At 32.5% G+C, this 24,352-nt stretch overlaps 1 protein-coding gene across 2 annotated transcripts in view; it reads left to right on the top strand.

The window, feature by feature from the left end:
* Positions 1 to 24,352, top strand: part of PRKACB (protein kinase cAMP-activated catalytic subunit beta) — a 111,511-nt gene that overhangs the window by 73,789 nt on the left and 13,370 nt on the right. For both annotated transcript variants that reach the window (XM_090269672.1, XM_090269671.1), the window contains exons 2-8: positions 179 to 240; positions 2,347 to 2,475; positions 8,037 to 8,135; positions 9,107 to 9,189; positions 11,986 to 12,112; positions 13,001 to 13,096; positions 15,516 to 15,638. In XM_090269672.1, coding sequence (XP_090125798.1) covers positions 179 to 240; positions 2,347 to 2,475; positions 8,037 to 8,135; positions 9,107 to 9,189; positions 11,986 to 12,112; positions 13,001 to 13,096; positions 15,516 to 15,638 — 719 coding nt within the window. The remainder of the gene's footprint in view (positions 1 to 178; positions 241 to 2,346; positions 2,476 to 8,036; positions 8,136 to 9,106; positions 9,190 to 11,985; positions 12,113 to 13,000; positions 13,097 to 15,515; positions 15,639 to 24,352) is intronic.

Genomic DNA, 24,352 nt, shown 5'->3' on the forward strand with positions numbered 1-24,352 from the left:
AAATGTTTGCTTCCTGTTTAGAGAAACTGAATACTTCTCTAGCACACCATGGTTGTAAATACATGTTTTATGGCAACTATAGTTGTCATTAGACTGTTATTAAAGCATGTATAGTTATATGTAATATCAATATTGTCACAAGACAACTTTTTAATTTTTTTTTTTTTTTTTTTTTTAGTGAAAGAGTTTCTAGCCAAAGCCAAAGAAGACTTCTTAAGAAAATGGGAAAATCCTGCTCAGGTAAGGAATATTTAAAATTATCTATGATTTAAAAATCCTGTGTTAAGTAAAATCATGATTCTTGCCTAAATAACTTACTACCTTCCAAAACTTTAATTTTCAAGTAGTATTAATAAATGTAGGGTTAACATGGGAATTTTTGCCATAACATTGCTTTATTAATTAATAACTGTATATGGAAATTGAAAAAGGAACTAATTTCCATTATAATGCCTGATTATAAATTTTGACACTAATTACAACTGTTACAAACTCTTGATATTTTCTAATATAATAGTTTTGATTTGTGCCTATGTTAGCATATTTATTATTGTTATTAATTGCAACAATAGGGATCCTATTGTGTAGTTTCAAATTCGTAATCACACACACTTGGCTGTTGATAACATACCAAACACAGAGATCCTTTCATAACCATTTTGATGAGGTAAGTGTTAATATAATTTAAGTACTTTAGAGCTTAAACTAAAGTCTGAAAACTGTGTATAAAAAGTCATTGGTACTTGTAAAAATCTCCTTTTGAAGTTATAAATAATTAACAAACTTTAATAGTAGATTAAATTTTGAAAACCTTTTTCATAGCACAAATATCTTTTACTTCTATATATTTTCACTAAAGAAATAGTTATTTAAATAAATGTTATTTAAATGTTATTTATAAAAATTCCTTCATTATCAAGATTTATAGCATGACATAATTTAGAGCACAATCACTCAAGTGATAGACATTATCTAACATGAAACATTAAGGGAGACGAGGAAGATGGCATATTTGTATGAAAAACAATGACTAGCAAAAAAAGATGTTCTGTGGTCTACTAATGAAGTTTATTTTCATTATTTAGTGGGGAACTATATTAAACGTTTCAATCCATCTATGTTGATAAAACCAAAAATTAAACATTAATTCATAAATTTAAATAATTCAATAATAATTATGCCTTTTTCCTTTACATTGATATAGAATCTCATAGCAATTGAAAATTTGGGGGAATCTGAAATTAAAAGATGATGAATATAGGTTTTATAAATAGAAACTTAGAGTTGCTTGCTCTCTGTGATTCAGCAAGAAGCTACACTGTGTTTCCAAAGGCAAGGTTTGATTTTCAATAGACATGAAATCGAACTACAGTGAACTTCAGTAGCTATACGGATTCCACACTTACACAGAATTATATTTCACTTTTTTTTCAAGCTAAACACTGTACAAACTGGAAATAATTTTTCTAAGATTTTTATGGAGAGCTTTGTAATGAAAATCAATTAAACAAATGGGTCAGCAATTACTACTACTGCTATTTAGCACATAATTTGTTCCTAGTAATTTTTTATTTTGTTGTGGCAGCAACAAATTCAATAGATTGATGCTTCCAGTTCTTTGCTTCTGTGCTGTAGTCAAAGGCAAACAAAGATGTTTGCTTGTAACAAAGCTTCTATTCAAGGAGTAAAAAGAGGCTGATTATTGTTCTGGGACTCTGACTCTCGGTTATCTTTGTGGGAATGAAGACCTCTCTTTCCTTATTGTTACTGTTTTAGGTAATACTGGGTTATTATAACATCAGAGAGACAGCTATTAGAATCACTCATGCTGTTATTCTCTAGTTCTGTGAGCTCTTTTAAAGACAGAAATGAAGTTACATGGTGCTTTCTTCAGAGGTAACTAGTGAAAGAGCTCTGATACCTCAGCTTATGTATTCATTCCAATTATTTGCAAATGCACTAAGATTGTATAGCTTTCATGATTATCTTTGTCAGTATCCTCTAGTCAGTTTGTAATTATTGAAATATGAAAATAATCTGTTAAAATCCCAATGCTAGGAATATATATTGAAATATGACCTTTAATATTTCAGCTGAGGCTCTTATTTCCTCCCATTACTATTATGCTTTGTTTTGCAATTCTCTTCTCAAATATCAAATCTTTCCTTATTCAAAAGGAAAAATAAAACCAATAGCTTGGAATCTCAGTCTTTTGTATTATTTTTAAATGCATGTTTATAAATTAAATTATCTATTCTGATTATCACTAAATCTATTATCATTATTATAGTCTTCTTATGAGAATTTCTAATTTTAAAGTTTATTTTATTTTTTATGTATATGTAGAATAATGCCGGCCTGGAAGATTTTGAAAGGAAAAAAACCCTTGGAACAGGTTCATTTGGAAGAGTTATGTTGGTGAAACACAAAGCCACTGAACAGTATTATGCCATGAAGATCTTAGATAAGCAGAAGGTTAGTGGTTTTGCTGTTATTTATTTGAGGGGTAAACTTCAGTTTTATCAGTTAGATTATTAAATAGATGCAATATAATGACTCAGTCATTTACACCTTCAAATAATTTTATTGTTGCATTTCATTTTCATTCTCATTATTATGCCTGTATAATACATAATTATAGTTTTACTGTAGGAGTACATTATTCCAATAATTGTTGATACATAATAGGTCTGTGTATATTTACTAACAAAATATGAATGAATTTAACATGTAAAGAACAGGCTTCTCTACTACATTCTGCCTTGTGGAAAAATGCAGGAATAAATTTCTTGATCCTTAGATTGAGGTAACAGATATTTAGTGATTTCATTTTATGACTTATTTTAATTGACACTAGAAGCCCTCTTGTTTAACATGTTTGCTTAATTTAAAATGTTAATTAAAACAGGTAAAATTTGAAAACTTACATACTATTAAAAATCAAATCATCGTTATACACTTGAAACTAATATAATGTTATGTGTTTATTATATCTCAAGTGATATTTTAAAATAATTTTAAGTGTTTATACATATTGTTATATTTAAAGAATCAGGATATCTGAGTTATTTATGCTTTATATATTAAGCTTCTATTTTCTTAGTAATCACTTATAATTAAGGGAAAGTAAACAAAAAATGGCAAATCTTGATATACTATCTTATAGATTTTATGGTCCCAAGAATGACATTTTGGCTTACTAGGATATATAGATAAGAAAATGTAGAGGAAACAGGATTGCAGATACTGGCTAGACTGTTGATGCCATCTAATAAACATAATATGAACCACATATGTAATTTAAAATTTTCTAGTAGCCTCATTTATAAAAAGTAAAAGGAAATAGTTGAAATTAGTGTTAACAGTAGATTCTGTTTAGCCCAGTGTATCCACAATATTATCATTGCAGTACATAATTAATATGAAATTACTAAGATATTTTAAATTCTTTTTTTCATACCAAATCTTCAAAATCTGATGGATATTTTATATGTACAATACATCTGCCTTTGGGTTAACCACATTTGCAGTATTAAATAACCACATGTGGCTAGTGGCTACCATTTTGAACAGCACAGTGTTAGACTGGTCTGCGGATCTAATCCAATCTCTACTTTAAAACAAAATCAAAACTAACCTCTAACATGAAAAGAGCAAGGCTTATTAGGTCTCTAAAATTAAATATGTGCCATACACATATAATTGTGCATCTTTGTTTACTGCCCTCTTTCACATAACTTTTCTAACCATGCTTCTTGAAAAAATAGTTTAGTTGCTCTATACACTAACTCATTTGTTAATTATTTAACCCACAATAATTTAGCTATCTCCTTGTTTATCTCCTGCCTCTTGCTATTCCACTAAAATGCCTCTGCCAAGGATCACCAGTCCAGTTGCCTAATCACCAAGTCCAGTGGACTCTTTGCTAGTGTTGTGTGACTTTTTTAGAGTTTACGACTGTGTTGACCACTCCCTTGAAACTGTCTTGTCCCTGGACATCTGGGTCCCTATGCTCTTCTAATTATTTATACCCTTGCCTCTTTGGGCTCTTCTTTTCTATGTGCCTTTTCCTGTTTTGTTTCATTTTTCCCTTCTGTCTACTTGGTAAAGATCGCTAATCCCAATATCTGAACTATTCCTTCTTCTCATTTTTGTGTTCTGTATGCTCTCCCTATGTACTCTTACCTGAGCTTCAACTTATCCTTGAGCTCTGCACTCTAATTTATACAATCTGAGCACAGAACTCGTAGAGAGCAACTAGTTCTTGTCCTAATTTTTTAGGTGAGGTAATTGAGTCTCAGGATAAATGATTTGTATACTTGTGTTGGTAGTACAACAACAAAATGCTTCAAATTTATACTTTTGATTAAATTGATCATTAAAATATATTAACTATATAGCCCCTAATACTTTCTGTTACTTTTCTTAATGAATTAACAGAATGTGTTTTAGTCATAAAATATTAAAAGATTTACAGAAAGTATTTTTGTACTGGAAAGTATATAGGGGAGAATTGTTAAAATTTTGGTAAGACAGTGACTTGTAAAGAAGGTTACTGAGAAGGCTACCTTGGGAATAAATCATGATGAAAGAGTACTTCCCAGAATAGCTGCCATTTTAAGTCATTTCTCTATGGCAGTGATTTTCAACAGGTGAGCTGCAAGAATTTCTAAAACATGCAGTATCTGACTGTCTAGTCAGGGGCACTGACCAATTTTTCCTTTGATTGTCAAAAGTAAAAATGACTTTTTACTTTTATAATAGCCATCCAGTGTGAATGAATCGAATTTATACCTTTTTTTTTTTTCAGGTTGGCAAACAATATATTTTTGGGGGGTGAACCACAGAATTTTAGTAATTAGTTTATGTGTACCATGAGATGATACATTGAAAATTGCTGCTCTATAGCAGTGTTCTGGGTCTATTCAAAATTAGGACAAAGACTTTATACTTTGATTTTTTACAAGTTTATTTACTTTAATTTGCTAACGTGAATAAAATAATACTCATAATCTTTTTTTCCTATTAATACAGTTACAGATCTTTCAATTAACTTTTTTTGGCTTCTCCTATCTTAGGGTATATGGAGTTTGGGGAAGAAAATCAGTACAAAAATTAAGGAAATCCCATTTTTTTATTCCATACTATGTGTCAGGCATTGCAAGGCACTTTATATTTATTGTATCAGTGAATCTTCACACCAACTTTGTGAGACATTATTCTCCCATTTAAGCTGAGAACCTCTCTATTTAAGTAATTTTTTTTTCAAAGTCAAAGAGCTAGTAGGAGGAACCAAGAATTTGACCTAGATTTACCTGGTTTCTATTCTTATACTCCTTCATTTTTCCTTTCAAATGTATTTGTTATCCTTAAGATCTTTTCTGCCACCACCTAATTGGTCCATCACTAACATTAACTGGGCTTTCACAATAACATCTTAATTAATTTCCACAATATCAGTCTTCACCTTCTACTAATTCACCGTCTCCATTGCCAACAAATTTTTTTACTGTATCATATCATCTCAGTTACTCAAAAGCTTCCTGATATTTATTAAATGAAGTCAGAACTATGCAGCCTACTTTCAAAGCGTTCATGGTTTTCTTCCAAACTCCCCTCTAGTCTCATCTCACACTATTCCCTTCCACGTCCTCTGTCCGCTACTCCTCCGACTGAAAGCACCCATGGATGTATATGGTGCTGTGCTGGATCGGGTAGGTGGGTATGTAATGACATATGGCCTAGCCTCCTTATTAATAAATCCTCAAGTGCCCAGCTACAAAAAAAAAAAAAAAAAAAAAAATCAGCTGATAAGTAGTCATTCACAAATGCTTTTGAACATATGTATTTAAACCAACAGAAATATTAATGTTATATGAATTTTAAAATTAAACATGGACCAAAAATCCCAGGGGTACTTGTCTTGTTAATTTTTCTCTGCCATTTAGGAATACTGCATTACCAAATATGAGCAGCACTGTCCTAGGCTCTAGCCCAGTGGAACTAGCACTCAGACTTACCTTTGTATATTTTCTCCTCTGAACACTTATGACAAAACTCTCATATGGCAATTGTCCTATATTGCTGTTCACATATTAATGCATCATACTTCCAAACAGATTTTATGCAGCATAAAGGCTGATACTTTCTTGTCTTTATCTCTGTTGCACTTATTTATTATGCCTTATATGTAGTAGATACAGACATTTAAAATTAAATTAATTTTAATTAGTTGGATTTTTAATTAAGTTATCTTAAAAAATAAGCGTATTTGCCAGTTCGTATATCTTGGAACCATTCCTATTTTTAATTGTTATGCCCCACATATGCATGTGGTACATTCAGACAATGGAATATTATTGAGAACTAAAAAGAAAAAGAAAAGAAAAAAAAAAGAACTATCAAGCCATGAAAACACACGAAGGAAACTTAAATACATATTACTAATTGAGAAAAGCTGATCTGAAAATGCTACGAACTGTATGATTGCAACTATATGACATTCTGGAAAAGGAAAAACTATGGAGACAATAAAAAATCAGTGGTTGCCAGGGGTTAGAGGGGAGGGAAGGATGAAAAGGTGGAGTCAGAGAGTTTTTAGGGCAGTAAAACTACTATGTATGATATTGTAACGATGATACATGTCATTATACATTTGTCCAGATCCACAAAATGTAGAACAAGAGTGGATCCTAATGTAAACTGTGGACTCCTGGTGATAATGATGCATCAGTGTAGGTTCATTAACTAACAAATGTACCACTCTGGTGGGGAGTGTTGGTAATGGGGAGGATCTGCATGTTTGGAGGAAGGAGGCATATGGGAAATCTCTGAACTTTCCACTCAATTCTGTGAACCTGAAACTGCTAAAAAAGAAAAACATGTCTATTAAGAAATAGTAAATACAAAGCAATATTAATATTCCAGGTAAAATTATATAACTTATTGTAATAAGTATGGACTAATTTGTTCTGTAACTAGTTAGAATATAGACAGTGGTGATCCCACCACTTCATGTTACAGATAAAACAAACAAAAAGAAAGAAAAAACCCTGATTCTGATATCCTAAGAGTTAAAAATAACATTCCCAAAGTCACAAACCTTGTTGAATAGAAGATCTAGATTAGAACACAGATCTTCCGATTCTTAATTATTTTTATACTATAATTTTATATACTAATTACTGGATGATATCTTTAATTGCCTTTCTTATCCATGTTCAACTTCTTCAATTCTGTCTTTACCCCACATTGACAATAAACCTCTATCAAGAAAGAATGCCACCTTGTAATGATTTACACACATGCAAGACAATTATTTGTATCTCCCTAAGGTCACCTTTTCATAAATTAAAAAATAGAATCACATTTGGGGTAGGTTCATGCTCTTCATGAAGTCAGGATAAGTTGCTTTCCCCTATATGTATACGATTGAGTAGATAATCCAGAGAAAGCTTGATTGATCCTAAATGATCTATTTATTATAAAGACATAGTCATTTTTTACCAGTATTTGGTGTGTCCTCTTTTATGGGTGTGCAAATTGCATTTTTAGGACTTTCATTGTATTTATTCAGGTATTATAAAGTGAACAACAGATCGTTCATTTTTACCCACTGTTTTTCAATTATTGACTTTTCTTCAATTCTTAATTTCCTTGCTGATCTGAAGATTTAAATCAATATCTACTTATTGCAGTGATTTATGCCAGCTCCTTTAGTGGAATATAAGTTATTAGGAACTAAATATTTTAACATATTAAATTTTTACGTAACTTCTCATAAGTCTGATTCTTCTTAGCTCTTGTTTCTTTACTGAAGATCACGCTTTACCACCTCACGACCGAGTTTTAAATCCTCTGTAAGGTTTTTTCAGTTGAATCTGATAAGCCTATCATCCTGACCCAACTCTAGGGATTTTGTCATATCCAAATTCATTATTATATGGAAAACATTTATTTAATTTTCTTCTTATAAAATTGTAGTAGCTTTTAAATTTCATCTAAATTTTTAAAATATGTTTATCTCCCAATTACAGGTTGTTAAACTGAAGCAAATAGAGCATACTTTGAATGAGAAAAGAATATTACAGGCAGTGAATTTTCCTTTTCTTGTTCGACTGGAGTATTCTTTTAAGGTAAATTTTACTAATATCCAAATAAAATATTTTCAGCCTCATAATTTTTTAAAATATAAAGCTATCATATCATTCTAAACCAGAAAATAAAGCTAAATAATGTTAAAAAAAAACAACAACAAAGTAATATATTTAGATTTTAGGTATTTTAATTCTATTGTATGTATAAATTTAGGACCATTTGAAAAGGTTTTACTTGTCCTTGGGGCATTTGTGAAAGGTAATGTGTAATTCTTCATGAGATGGTATTATAAAATCAAATATTTCAATGTATCAAAATCCATAGTGGTATTTTAATAAAGCAATTCTACATTCATGCAAACGAGTACACCTATATACTACATATCTTCATTTTCTCCTGAACCTGTTCTGCTAAAATCTCACTATCTCTATTCTGTTAGTAATTTGTGCTCAAGTTTTTTCATTTATGAGTTAGAACAGACTTTGACCGTCTCCTCAAGTGACTCATAAACTTGCATAAGATTTATTCTATAAGTTGGCAGTTTTTTAGTTCCTTGGACTGATAGTTGGCATCACTCTGCAATATTGATTCATATAAAACATTTTTATCTTTTTTCCTTTTTCCTCCTTTATTCTTTAAATCAAAGACCTGTGAATTCCTGGTGGTATTAACAATCATTAATGTCTCTGACTTAATGCACATAAAATGTAAATATTCTTACTTTTTCATGTTTTTAACCTAGTTATTCCTTTGCATACAGTATAGCATTAAGTTATTGCCGCACTATTTAATTGTTTAAGAGTTAAATGTTACCTGGAGGAACAAGAATAGCAAAAATCCTAGATTAAAATGTAGCAAGAATACGGGGGGGGGGGGGGGGATGTTAGTGCCCCACTGTAGAAAGTTAGTGTATTTTCTAATTGAACATGATGTTATCTTAAAATATTTTCTCGAGAAATGATCTTAGTTTCATAATTTTGTTTTATTTATCCTTTATATTTGTTTATAGGATAATTCTAACTTATATATGGTAATGGAATATGTCCCTGGGGGTGAAATGTTTTCACATCTAAGAAGAATTGGAAGGTTCAGGTAGCTAATACTTTCCTCAAATTTTGCTGTGTATTTATTGTAAACCAAATGTTTAAGTATTGTCAATGCTAAAAATTTATTTTATTTTATTTAGTAATATTTTAGTATATGAAGAATTATGTGGAAACATTAATAAGAGGCTACATACTGACTTAAAAATCAAATAAAAGCACCATGATAGCAGTGTAAATATTCCACCTTAGTAAGTATTGTTTGAAATTCATGATTTGAAGAATTTCCATAAACATATTTATTAAACAAATATTAATTACACAACTCTAGGGAAGAGGCTTGTGTAAGGATAAAGAAACAATATATAGAAAAATGATAATAGTATTATAGTGATGAGGTTATGAAAGTTAGTTTTAACATATTTAATTCTCTTAATGTTGTTACTATATTGAAGTTTAAAAATACATATGTAATTTTAAAACTTTGTACCTCATTAGATTATCACTAATAAGATCACACTGTTATTAAAATAGGTTATAGGTTGTAATCTTTACCCATGTGTAATAGTTTGTAAGCTACTACTGTTCATTAATAAACACTTAATAGAATGAGACTGAAACCAAGATCAGGTACAGCTTCATTCAGTATGTTATATATTGGCATAAATAACACATAAGTATGAGTTCAAACAGGACTCATGATGGTAATTAGATTCATAAAAACATAATGATAGACTTGGGTTACCATGACATTTTATTCAATAATGGCCAACGTTAGAGCTATTTTGGTTACCCGAGGCCTAAGCCAAAATTCATCTGTTGACATAATATATACAGGGCACCTACTATGCGTCAGGCACTATGCTAATGCAAAGCAACTTCTGTTTATCTTTAATGATCTTCTTTCACCTTATGTTGTCCTTTCATCCCACCGCCCCTTGTCCAAGCTGGCCCAGAATCCTCATATTGCCCTATAATAATTCAAATTCTATGCTAAAGAGCCACACCTACATCTGCCTTCAAGAAATATTTTTTCATTTTCTTTTACTAACCTATTTGCAGCTCCCCACACTTATATTTCTCTAATACTTGTAATAGGGGGGAAAACATATTGATTGACATAATCCACATTGAGACACTACCTTTTCTAACCTTAAACACATACTACATACAGGGCTGGGCAATAATAAGTTTACAATTGTGAGTATGCAAAACACAGAGTTTATTCTTGTATTATTATTTACTAATTTTTGTATTATTTTCCATAGGAACAACTGTGAACCTACTTTTGCCTAATCCTGTATACACTTGAAAGGTTGCTAACTCCCATCTTAGAAATTTTGAGGCAATAGGACTACTGAGTTATTGTTGAATATAGCTCTAATCAGAATCAGTGGAATCAGTATGATCCTCTACTATATAGCACCTGTCTGGACCTTTCCTATAGAATATTTTTTCACCTTTCAACAATTTGATTATAGATCTATGTAATGTTTGTGTTTCTCCCATCAAACACTAGTTTGTGGAAATAAATATAAAATGCTAAATGTATCTTATATTTTTTATGATATATTTACATATAAGATGATAAGTGCATCCTATATTTACAGAGAAAATGGTAGGAGACCCTCGAGGACAAACATTTCAAAGTTTAAGGATGAATGACCAAGATGATTCTTCCTATCCCCCTTCACAGTGTTCTCATTCCTTGTCATACGACATATGATGTAGAGTTTTAGTGTTGAGATAGAGCTGAAACTGAAAGGGCATTATAAAATTTTGCCCCCCAAATGTCTTTTTCTTTACATAATTATTCATTCAACAAAAATTTACTTAGCACTTGATGTGCATCAGGCTAGGGACCTAGGAAATACAGTGACGAGTGAAAGGAATAGTACAGATAATCATTTTTTAGAATCTGTTTCTATTCCTACTAGATCAAATTCGTGCCAGCCATCTTGAGGGATATACTATTCCTGGTTAACACTGTTCATTGATGACACAAATCTGAAAGTCATTGCAATTCATCAGGCAGATTAGCCGAACTCACTCAGTGTATGCACTAGAAGATGAAATATAAACTCACACTAAAATGTCAGTACACCCTTTTGGAATAATACTCAGAATGTGGCATCAAGATCACACTGATCTAATCTTGTGCATGTAGGAACTGTGCATATTTATACAAATATACAGCTTATTCCTGTGTTTGTGTGTCTGTGTAAATATACATAGTAGACTATTTGGAAATTCAGACACCAGGATTGTATCTGTGGTTTCTGGATGGGATTAAGAATGTATTATTCTTCATTAATATTTTATGAAATTTTTTCTATAATGAGCATATATCATTTTTGTAATAGCCAATGGTCTAGGTAAAATGGCATTAATCTGCAGATTATTTCAGTTAAAGAGCTTTTCTATATAGTAAAATTCTTAAAGTACTTGAAATGTGTGAGAAATGTAAATGGAACTGATCAACAGTACCAACAGCCCTGATATACAGTCTAATCAACACATTTGGTTTTCAACCATCCTCAAGGTCATACAATTATAAAGACATCAGCACCTTGTACTATAGCCAATAATAATTTAAAATATGACAATTTGAAAGTTATATTTTTCTCCAATGCATGTTGCCCACTAAGTCTATCAAAGCATTATTTGAAGATAATTTAGAGATTTAAAATATTTGGAAACTAACAAGATTTGTTACATATGTTTAAAAGAAAAAATACTTTTTACTCCCAAAATACTTAAACTCCATATTCAGTTTTTTGTATACCCTACTAATTACTATGTGTTAACCCATTTTACGGAAATCCAATGTTTTATCTCTTTGTAGTGAACCCCACGCACGGTTCTATGCAGCTCAGATAGTGCTAACATTCGAGTACCTCCATTCATTAGACCTCATCTACAGAGATCTAAAACCTGAGAATCTCTTAATTGACCACCAAGGTTATATCCAGGTATGAACTGAACATACTATATGTAATGTATTTGAGAAAGTGCTAGGTAAATAGTTATGTATTTGACAACTACCAATATTAGAATTTTGTTTTCTTTAAGGAGAAAATTATTTATCCCTAATAGCTTAAGCAGAGCTTATAGTTAGTTCTACTTCTATTACAAAGAACAAAAAATCCCAGGGAGGATAGACCTTGTTTATATCTCCTGTAATCTGTACTTGTGAACTGACCACAGGCTTTTGCATTAAGAATTAGTAATAGCAAGGTTTGTGAACACTGATTTAGTGCCACGCATTATTCCAAGTGTTTTTATATGTATCACCTCTTTTAATCCTGATAACACCATGAAGTGTTAATACTGTTATTATCCTCATTTTAAGGCAGATGAAACTAAGGCCCAGCAGGGTCACACAGGTAGAGTCAGAATTGAACCGGAGTCCATGCTCTTTAACGTTACAATGCAGCGGCCAAAGGAGCCCTGCCTACCAGTACTAGATAGTGTTTTCTTTCCATTTCTGCTATTCATAGAGTGGAGGATCCCTTTTTACAGTTATCAGATTTCCCCAATGATGCTTTTGCCATTCTGATAATATAATTAACGGCAGAGGACATATTGGATTTAGGGAATACTGCTAGCACTGCTCCATTTTTATGAAGACCATTTTTGTGGCTCATTTGCTTCTTTGAGTCAGTAAAAGGTTATTTAGCATGGATTGTTTCAACTACATTCACTAAATAGTGGCCCTCATGGATTAGCCTCAATTACTTTGAATTAATTTGTTTCTTCCGGTTTTATTTTTAACCTTGATTTTAAACCTTCAACTTCAATACAATAAATGCATTTATTGTGAAATAATAATGTTCACAGTTTTTTTTTTCCTTTTATAGGTCACAGACTTTGGGTTTGCCAAAAGAGTTAAAGGAAGAACTTGGACATTATGTGGCACCCCAGAATATTTGGCTCCAGAAATAATCCTCAGCAAGGTATTTTCACACTGTCATTATGTAAGAAGTATAAATACAAGGCACGACAGAATGAACATCACACTTTTTAAAAAGTATATATTTTGTAAAACTATTAGATGCTCACTGTACAAAATTTGGAAAATACAGAAAAATATAAAGAAACAATTAAAAACCTATAATCTCACCACCTAAAGACAGCCTTTCACTTTAATATATTTTATGCATGTTATCATAGTTGAGATATAGTGAATGTACAGTTTAGTGTTCAGCTTTTTTCACTTGATTGATATGAAGCATGCAAACATCATTCTCATGGCATATTTGAAAATATAACCACAAAGTGTTTCACTATTCTTCTATTGTTGAATATTCAAGTTGTTCCCTTTTTTTACTTTTTTCTATTATCAATAGTTCTGATAAATAGCTTATGCATTTTTGTGCATAAGCTTTTTCTGCATTTCAGGTTATTTTTTTAGGATAAATTCTTACAAGTGAGATTAGTGGGTCAAAGAATATGAACATTATTAAGGCTCTTGATATATGTTGCCAAAGTACTTTCCAAAAATATAGTAATATTTTGTACTCCTACCAGCAGTATATGAGAGTGCCTATTTTAGCATACTCTCTCCAGTACTGGGTATTCTTATTTTTTAAATCACTACAAATTTAATAGGCAACAAATGATATTATTTTAAGTCTCATATCTTTATTAGACTTTTTAAATACTTGTAGCCATTTGGTATTTCTTTGTATGTGTATGAATTATTATTTCCTGTCATTTGCCCATTTATTTATTGTAATTTAGTTTTTCTTATTGATTTGTTTTCATTCTCTGTACCTAGGGTATTAAAAGCATCTGGCACATTTATAATGAACATTAGCATACAATCTAAAACAGAGAATTAAAAGTTTAGTAAAAGCATCTGGTTCAACATTACATACTTTCATTATCATAAAAATAATGAAATGAATGGCAGCATGAATGAATTAAATTAAAAGAGTTAAGCAAAGTTGATGCCCATTCCATTAGCAAAACAAAGTGCTATTCCTATTACACTAACCTTTCCCTTTCAAAAACACATACAGAAGGAGAGCAAAAAGGAAAAGAAAATCTCTATATTGTACTGTTGTATTTTAGCTAACAATTTAAAAACTAAATAATTTGGAAAGCTAAAATTTTTTTAAAATATTGAACTATGGAGAGTAGTAAAGATAATTAGAGGATCCATTTGACCAGAGATCTGGCAAGAACTCAGCTCATTCCTCTCGATGGTCGAGTTATTATTTTTATTTATTTTTTTCATAATCGTTTGTGCCAATTGACACTGATCATGTTGATAACAAACTTCACATGAACATGTTAATATTTGAATTTATTTCTATAAATACTTCTACATCTTAAATTTAGTAAATTAAAAATAAATAAACAACCCAATTAAACACCGCCTTAGCATTGTACGTTTGGTTCACAGGCCCTTTCGGTACATGTGCTGCTCAAGCAAGCACACTCAGTGCACTTTTAAGCACTTTATTTCCTTTCATTTGGGTCCTCACAGACCCCCATGAATTATCTTTTCTGTATACCTTTTAGAGATGAGAAGCAAAACAGTAGATAGCTAAAGTAAAGTATACTTAAATATTTACATTTATAAGGTTCCAAATTAAGCATTTAGCTTTCATAAGATCCTGTGAAGTGGATGGGATTATCTTTAGTATATTCACCATCCTAAAATCCAACAAAAAGTGTACTTTGAAGTCAACTCCACTATTTATTATGAAGTTCAATATCTACTACTTTGTTTTAAAAGTTTTGACATTCCCAAGCATTCTCTAGAAAACCTAGTTCATAACGCCATAGACCTGAAATGGGCTTTAATAGTTAATTTGGTCCTATTCCCTGTTGTTGAGCAACAACTAAATTATCCCCATTTAAGTAAGGGATATGTTATTGTCCATAACATTCTTAATGCTTTTCAAAAGAAGATTTAATAATATTTTCTAATATTTAATTCCAATATTGGGAAAGTCTCCCCTTATTTAATTTAAACCTGACCTGATACATTTTATATCAGGTCATTTTTTAATTCTATCCTGAATAACTTTAACTGCTTTTTAAAAAGCTTCCTATGCTTGCTCTGACCAGTGTGGTTCAGTTGGTTGGGCATAGTCCTGCAAAACAAAACATTGCTGGTTCAATTCCCAGTCAGGGCACATGCCTGGGAAGTGGGTTCGGTCCCTAGTTGGGGTGTGTGCAAGAGGCAGTCGATCGATATTTTCTCTCACATCAATGTTTTTCACCTCATCTTTCTCCTTCCCCCTCTCTCTAAAAATATAATTAAAATATTATTTTAAAGAAGCATTTAAAAAATAAAAGTTTCCTAGGCTTCATTCTCTGCTGAGGGAATTACTAACTGACATTTGATATTGGTTTTCCTAGGGCTACAATAAGGCAGTGGATTGGTGGGCATTAGGAGTGTTAATCTATGAAATGGCAGCAGGCTACCCCCCATTCTTTGCAGACCAACCAATTCAGATTTATGAAAAGATTGTTTCTGGAAAGGTAAGTAAAATATTTTATTATTCCTCTACTATTCATTATTTCTATACATGAATTTTAAGCATTGTAGATTGAAGCCATTTGATATCCTTATATTATCCTGAATTTAAAAAATATAAAAATATCCAGAGTCACTGCCCTTGTAACTGGCATTCAGTAAAGAAAACAGCATAAATGTTAAATTATCAGAGTTTCTTAAGAAAAAAGAGGGCAGTTTTATAGACAAATTTGCAAAATAATAAAACATTTTTCATTTTTAGTATTTTTATCACTTGCAAAACAGCATTATAGCCCATAGTGTTGTTTCAAATAAATAAAAATTGTTATTTCATGTAGATATCTCATTTGAGAGATGTTTTAGGTGCTTTTCTTTATGTGCTCTTACTTTTTTCAGGAAAGGCTTCTTGTTTGAATTATGTCAAACACCACAAAATTGAAAGTAAATATAAAATATTTTTAAGACAGAAGTTCATAGAAATTGTGTAAACAATTGTTCGTATTCATTGTAATAATTGCCTTTTATCTTTAGCAAGTATGGAAATAACATTAATTTTTCTTGACCATGAGTAGGTTTACTCTAAGTAACAGTATTTTACATTTTGTAATTACTCCATAAGCCATCCTTCTTTTACATTTATAATCCCTAGATTTGTTTTCAAATGTATTTGTTTAGTTAGTCATTCACTCTTGCCTTGGCTCATACCTCGGTTCTTTAAAAAAAATACTACAATTTTAATAGCGATGAACTTGTTTCTTTCTACCGTATAGCAAAGAAAGAGTAGGCTTTTTACAGTAAAATTCCCAGAAGGATGCCTTCTATATTTATGATAAAGTTTATGGAAAGGTTATTTTTTTTTTTTTAATTTTCCCCTTTTGTTATCTTTATATGTGGTATGTTCTGTTTATTTGTGGGGTTTTGTCTTGTTTTGTTTTGTTTCGATTTTATAGCCCCATTTAGAATATGACCAGGAAATAGAGCATTAATCTTGACATGACGTTACCCTGTGATGTGATGTAGTTGACTTTTTTTGTATTTTATGACCCTTTAAGGCAGACATTAGCCTAGTAAACCTAAAGAATCTGGAAGGAGATAAAGGGGGAAAGTGTCAATTTCTTTGTATCTAAGCCAGGTTCACACCCTACATTTAGTGAGAAAGCTGACAGCATTAATGAACTTAAAATTTACAGTCATAAAAGTTACAATGTTAAGAAGGTAACCTAAATGTCCATAATCTAGCAATTTATCTATTTTACCAAGACCCAAATTTAAATCATGGATACTACATAGCTTGGCTGTAAAAATAGAACACCAATAAAAGAATTCTATCTGTAGAGTCAACATCTTCACACAGTATGTTCCATATCTCATAGTACATGTATAGTCTACTGGGGTCAAAGAATTTTCAGTTATATTTAAATGTACTTATGGGAAAAGTTTTATGAAAAATAAATGCCTCTTACAGATAAGTAAACTAAAGCTAGGCATTGAAAAATTTACAGAAAGACAGAAAGAAGTATTTTAAGTAATTAACAATCAGTGCTATCCTTGTTACCTTTGTAGCTCTCTAGGCTTCAAGTTTCTTATGTTTGTAATTATTTTCACTAAGCAGAATATTTAAGTAACAGTAAAAGAACCTTTGAAATGAACTAAAGAAAACATCAAGAAAAATTAATAGACAAGGAAGTGACTTATTTTTTGAGAATTTGAGAAGTGATTATGTAAACTCTCAAGAGACAATAAGAACCAAAGGTCATATGAGGAATGATGAGAGAACTAAAATATACTTAAAATCACTCAATGGAAGAAGCATATTTTACCAATACAAAGACTAAGAGTGCAGAAATAGTAATAATTCCAAATAACTTAATTGCTGGTAATTACAAAGTTCCTGAATTTTTATTGCTTTATTTATGCTTACCTTCATAAAAGGAATCAAATTTATTTGACAAGGATGCTGTCACAAGTAAATTTCATTACTTTGAAAAATTACTTTAGTAAAAATGAATACATACTCATCTCTATGAATTGGCCTCAGTATGCCAATTATTCTACATTGCATAAAATTTTCAGCTGTTTATGAATATGTTTTTATTTCATATAAAACTTTAACATTTAAGATCCAATATTATCTTAAAATTTAAATTGGCATATATTCTAAAATCATAAGTTTAAATCTTAGTCACCTTATAAGAGTAGCAACATAATATCATACACAATATTTGTTTGTTTTTTCACTTATTTTGAAATATGATAGGGTGTTTTGCTTCTAATTAAGATGCCCAATTGTCTCTCCCCATATTGGATATAAAGTTATTTTCATTCTATCCTTGTTCCCTTTCCTTAATTAAGTAGAACTCATGAAATCAGAATATTGCCATTATGTGATCTCTAGGATCAGTACTGTGTGAATATAAAATCATATTCACTATTTCTCAATAAAACCATCTGTTTCAACACTCAAACATTACAAAAATGTTGTTCCTCTGCTTAGTAGCTAAAAACCAAATACGAGACTACCTAGTTTTAAGTATTTTTAAATTGTTCAATTATTAAAAATCCAATTATGGCTTTTTATTTATGAATCCTATTAGTTGTATTTAAATTTTTAATGGTTTTAGTGATGCAAAATATAATTCAAAATATGTTTTTCATTCAGACTTTTCTCTAATTTTTAATACATATGTTATTATTTTATGCAGCCACATTTTATGGTGATTATATCTTCTATTTTGAAACCATGTTATAAAGATTATAGGTATCAGTGAGTTATCCAAGTTAAAATAAAATGTATTTAATGAAGTGATTAATTCACTAAAATACATATATTTGAACATTAGATAGGTAAGTACTTTCTCTATTACAATATTGTAACTCAAACTGGTATTTTTAAATACACAGAAAAAGGATCAATCAGCTTGTTAGATTCTCTCCTACACATATTTTGCCTTTAAAAAACAAAGGAGGAGGTATTTAAATGTCAAATTATTCATGCAATATTAAGATTCAGGTTTTAAAATGCAGTTAACAGAAAAGTCTTATAAATCCTGAATTAACTATGCCTCATCCTAACAATGCATGTGCTGTCTTTCTGTAGTCTTTAAATTTCATGCCTCAGTACCACATACTTTATGACAAGAATCAGTTACGATTTCCACAGCAACTCTATCTGGCTGAATTACTCTTGGAAATATGAAAGTTAGTATTGCATTCAAAAATGATACTTGCAAATAAGGCAGTCAAGAAAGAGCTGTCGTGGAAACCATAACTTTAGAGCCCTTGACTTACGTAATTTATAAAAATTGCTAGGTTCATCAAATATAAAGTAAGTATTATTCCATTTTTAATGAGCACTAGAAATGTACAAGGAAACACTATACAAAATATAAAGTTTTAAACATATGGGTATATAGAATGATAAAAGAGTTGTTTTATTTTTTCCTGAAGGGAAATTCACATTCACATGAAAGGTAATTGATTAGCAGCCAAATGTCTATTCCTTATGTGTCCAGGGTCTCTAAAACCATTCCCAGGTTAGGAGATAACATTAGATGGGCTCAGGGAATTCAAAGTATAATGATAACCAAGGAACAGATAGCTTACACTGTAATGCATATCTTCATTGCAAGGCTCCTTACAAAGAAAAGATACAAAGCCAAGTCAGCAAAGGGAAAAGACACATGGAGCTAAGTCCAGATGAAACCTCGCAGAGGCTTTCAAGAGTCCTCTCTCAATGTTAAAGGGTCTTCTTTAAGAAGAAGAAAAGAAAGATAAATAATATGAATAAATAACATGGCAATATGTACATATCTATCAATAATTACTTTAAATGCAAATAGATCAAATGATCTATTCAAAAGATACATGGTGGCTGAATGGATAACAAAACAAGACCCTTATATATGCTGTCTGCAAGAGACTTACTTCAGATTGAAAGACACACAGACTGAAAAATAAAGGAGTAGAAAAAGGTATTTCAATGAAAATAGAAATAAACTAACAAAAAGCTGGGATAGCAATACTTACACAAAATATACTTTTAAAACAAAGGCTATAACAAGAGAAAAAAGACCCAACAAATCAACTTCTGGGTATTTATCCAAAGAAACCCAAAACACTAAATCAAAAAAAGGCATATACATCTATTAATATATGTTCATTGCAGCATTATTTACAATAGCCAAGATGTGAAAGCAACCCAAGTGCCCATCAATAGATGAATGGATAAAGAAGTGGTGCCTATGTACCATGGAATATTACTCAGCCATAAAAAAGAATGAAATTTTGCCATCTACAACAACATGGTTGGACCTAGAGGGTATTGTGCTGAATAAAATAAGTTAGAGAAAGACGAATGCCTCATTTCACTTATATGTCAAATCTAAAAAAAGAAAATAAATGAGCAAGCAGAACAGAAACAGACTCGTAGATACAGAGAACATTTTGAAGCTTGCCAGATGGGAGAGGGGCTGGGAGTTGGGTGGAAAAGGTGAGGGGATTAAGACGTACAGATTGGGCCCTGGCTGGGGTGGTTCAGTGGATAGAGTGCTGGTCTGCAAACTGAAGGGTCACCAGGTTGTGGGCCAGGTTACCGGTTGCAGGCATGTGGGAGGCACACTTTCACCTCTCTCTAAAAATAAATAAGTAAAATCTTTTTTTTTTTTTAAGTGCAAAGCAGTTGTTACAGAATAGTCACAGGGATGTAAAGTACAGCATAGGGAATATAGTCGATAATATTGTAATAACTATGCATGGTATCAGATGAGTACTAGATTTATTGGGGTGATCACTTTGTAAGTCATATAAATGTCTCATCAGCTTGTACACCTGAAACTAATATATTGTACATCAACTATAATTGAAAATACAAAAAAATTTTTTAAACTGAAGTAAAAAAAAAAGTTCTCTTCCAACCGAGTCACAAGGGATGCACCTAATTTCCCCAGGGACAAACTGTGACAACACTAGTGGGATGTTTGCCAGGGCAGCTCATTAGAGACTCAGTGCCTACAGGGTTTATTGGGATCACATATGCACCCTCTTCTAGCACATACCAAAACGCCAGACTCTCAGAACAAAAGCAGATGTCCAGGATAAACCACATGTGCAAACAGCCTAGGGACAGTGGGGCACGCATATCATTTAGGGCAAGTTTCATATCAGTGTGAGAACTACCACCATTCCGATTCCTGGGTACCTGCCAAGGGCCAAACTTGTAAGCAGACCTTTCCTAGCACTCTGAGGCTGCTTTCCTGCACAGATTCTGTTTCCTAACTAGCATACATGTATGCGCATATACCGCTGCACGTTCTCTGAGATGCCATCGTTAATGCTTTCTGGGAAATTAAAATGCCACTTTCTCTTTGACTATGACTATCATTAAACAGACTACTCAGAAGTCATTTTCGTAAAATATGAAAGCATTCTTTTTCTATTTGCATAAAACCCAGGACCATTGTTTTAACACCTTTCTGTGATCATTTGAAATTCTTAATACCTTCTTGGAGACAGTCCTTTACTCAGTGGTCCTGTTGGCAGACGCTCGCAGCGTGTTTGGATGGGGTGGGTAACAGCCCTCTGTGGTCATACAGGTTCGTTATATTCACACTGCTTCTGGATAGGTAAGAGAACAAATCAGAGTCCACAGCTGTGGTACCAATGTCGATAAGTATATTTTTTGTTGTCCTAGATCTTTGTTTATAGATAGGATCCAGGTTAATTAAAGTTTCTCCAAATCCTATGAAGCAGTAAGGAGCTTGGCACCACATCTACAGAAAGCCTAATGTATGAAAAGTTGTTATGCCTTTTGAAAAATTAACTATTTTATTTGCTAATTTTTGCTAGATAATGTTTTTACTGGGATTTATGATTCCTAAGAACTGTACTTAATGTGTAAGAGATAATTTCTTTAAATTTATTCCAACATTCTTGTGGACAGAAGTTAATAGATTATTGTTTGTCAGCTGTGTGCAAAACTCCTTTTTAGTCATTTTGGCCCAGTAAAGTTTATCCTGATGCATAAAAGATAATGCATTAGCTAAACAATCTTTTTCCTTGCCAATTGCTGAAGAACAGCACTAAAAACTTTCCCTTCTTCTTCAAAGATCAATTTTGTAATTTCTGTGATTAAGCTGAATATAGACAAATTTGATTTTGGTCTTTCTTTATTTCTAAAAGGAAAAGTAAAGTCAGTAAACTGATTAGTGAATTTAAATCACCCAGTGTGGATACAATGACAACATGAACTGATTGCCTTTTAGATGTAACTTCCTCTTAAATTTTTAGGAAGTAGTAGTCATTACTACAACCAAAATGTATAAGACAGGATAATGGGTGCTAAAAACAGAACAAATATTCTGTTGAGTTTGCTCATTTCAGAGTTTCAGTTGGTTTAACGTATTACATAATGTAATCTCACAGTTGTTTAAGATGTCAGCTATATTCACAGTGTTGTCCTTACAAAACAAGGTCATAGCTGTCCATTTTCTTCCTCACGCTATCAAATTATAAGTACATGAAAAAAGAAGAAAATGTTTGTTCTATAAATTAACCGTTGAAGCATGAGATAAGGAGAGACTTCCAGCACTTTCCAGATGCCTCTTCTAGCACAAGCTGTCCTGGGGTTGTCTGGAAACATATTGATAGATATCGCTTTCTTCCATGTTCCTTCTTGGATTCAAAAATTCAGCTTCAGATCATTAAATGTTATTCTAATTGAATGACTGAAAAAATGAAAAATGTATAGAATTAATGTCTGCAAGGTTATTAGGCATGGTGCAAGGTGGTTTCATAAGTTCTCTAGTTTCTTTTCATACCTGCCAGATGAAATATATTCTCCACATTTTATAGATAAGTTCAATGAGATTCAAAAAGGTAAAGGGGGTCTCTCCAAAGCACAGCGCACTGTACGTAACTGGAGTTGTGATTGGAAGCTAGGTGTTCTTTCTACTAAAGAAAGAGCTTGTTAGAATCTTTTTTAAGTGTATGTTAATTGATTATGTTATTACAGTAGCCCCATTTTTTCCCCTTTGCCCCCCTAAACCCAGTTACCCCCTTCCCTCCAGCAACCCCACCTCCCTCAGTTCATGTCCATGAGTCATGCATATAAGTTCTTTGGCTTCATCCTTTTTTATGTTATTCTTAACTTCCCCCTGTCTATTTTGTACCAACCAATTATGCTTCTTAATCCCTGCACCATTTCCCCACTTATCCCCCCACCCCCTCCCAGCTGATAACCCTCCAAATGATCCTCATACCCATGACTGTTCCTATTCTGGTCTGCCTCACTGAGTCTTGTTTTTATTTTTTAGATTCAGTTGTTGATAGTTGTGAGTTTGTTGTCATTTTAATGTTCATAATTTTGATCTTCTTCTTCTCAAGTAAGTCCCTTTGACATTTCCTATAATTATAGCTAATAGCTTGGTAATGATAGACTCCTTTAGCTTTACCTTGTCTGGGAAGCACTTCATCTGCCCTTCCATTCTAAATGATAGCTTTGCTGGATAGAGTGATCTTGGTTGTAGATCCTTGCTTTTCACCACATTGAATACCTCTTGCCAGTTCCTTGCCTGCAAAGTTTCTTTTGAGAAATCAGCTGACAATCTTAAAGGCACCTCTTTGTAGGTAACGCTCTGCTTTTCTCTTGCTACTTTTAAGATTCTCTCTTTATCTTTCACCTTTGACATTTTAATTATAATGTGTCTTGGTGTGGTCCTTTTGGGGTCTAGCTTGTTTGGGACTCTTCTTGCTTCCTGGACATGTATGTCTATTTGCTTTGCCAAATTTGGGGGGTTTTCCTTCATTATTTTCTCATATAAGTTTTCCATTTCTTGCTCTTCCTCTTCTCCTTCTGGCACCCCTATGGTTCGGTTGTTGGCCTGTTTAAAGTTGTCCCAGAGGATCCTAAGCCTCTCCTCATTTTTTTTAATTCTTGTTTCCTCATTCTGTACTGGTTGACTGTTTATTTCTTCCTTATGTTCCAAATGATTGATTTGAACCCTGGTTTCCTTCCCTTCACCGTTGGTTTTGTGTGGATTTTCCTTTGTTTCATTTAGCATAGTCTTCACGTCTTCCCTTATTCGTTTGCTGTACTTAAGCATATCTGTCAAGCCTGTGACCATCTTTATCACCAGTGTTTGGAACTCTGCGTCTGTTAGGTTGGCTATCTCCTCATTGCTTAGTTCTCCCACTGGAACCTTGATCCGTTCCCCATTTTGGGTCATACTTCTCTGTCTCCTCATCTTGACAGGTTTCTGTGTTCGTTTGCCTCTGTCTTAGGTAGAGTTGTCACACCTGTTACATTGTAAGGGGCGCAGCCTTAGATATGCGTCAGTAGAGGGCGACCCACATTGTGGTGCTGTATGCGGGGGAGGGGTCCGAGAGGGAACAATGCCACCTGCGCAGCACTCGCCCCTTTTCCAGGTACTTCTCCCACTTCTGTATGGGACTGGTGCCTCTCTAGCTGTTGTCCTGCCATCATTCCCAGAGTTGGTGGGTCTGCGGATGTTCTAGGACCATGGAGGCCCTTTAAACAAGCAGACTGTTCTGAGAGACTGGCAGCTTCTTCCTCCACCCCAACCCCCACTGGTTTGCACTGTCAGAAACAATGAGGCTTTATTTTCCCTGGTTTTGGGACTGTGAGCTGCGTGGTCTGGTCTGGTGTTGGCAACGTTCCCCAGGTGTCCCTCCCCAGTTTTTAAAACTTGTAATTGCACTTTCC

This window comes from Furipterus horrens, unplaced genomic scaffold (assembly GCF_987537825.1).
Source record: "Furipterus horrens unplaced genomic scaffold, mFurHor1.1.pri manual_scaffold_3, whole genome shotgun sequence".
NCBI classification, from domain to species: Eukaryota; Metazoa; Chordata; class Mammalia; order Chiroptera; family Furipteridae; genus Furipterus; species Furipterus horrens.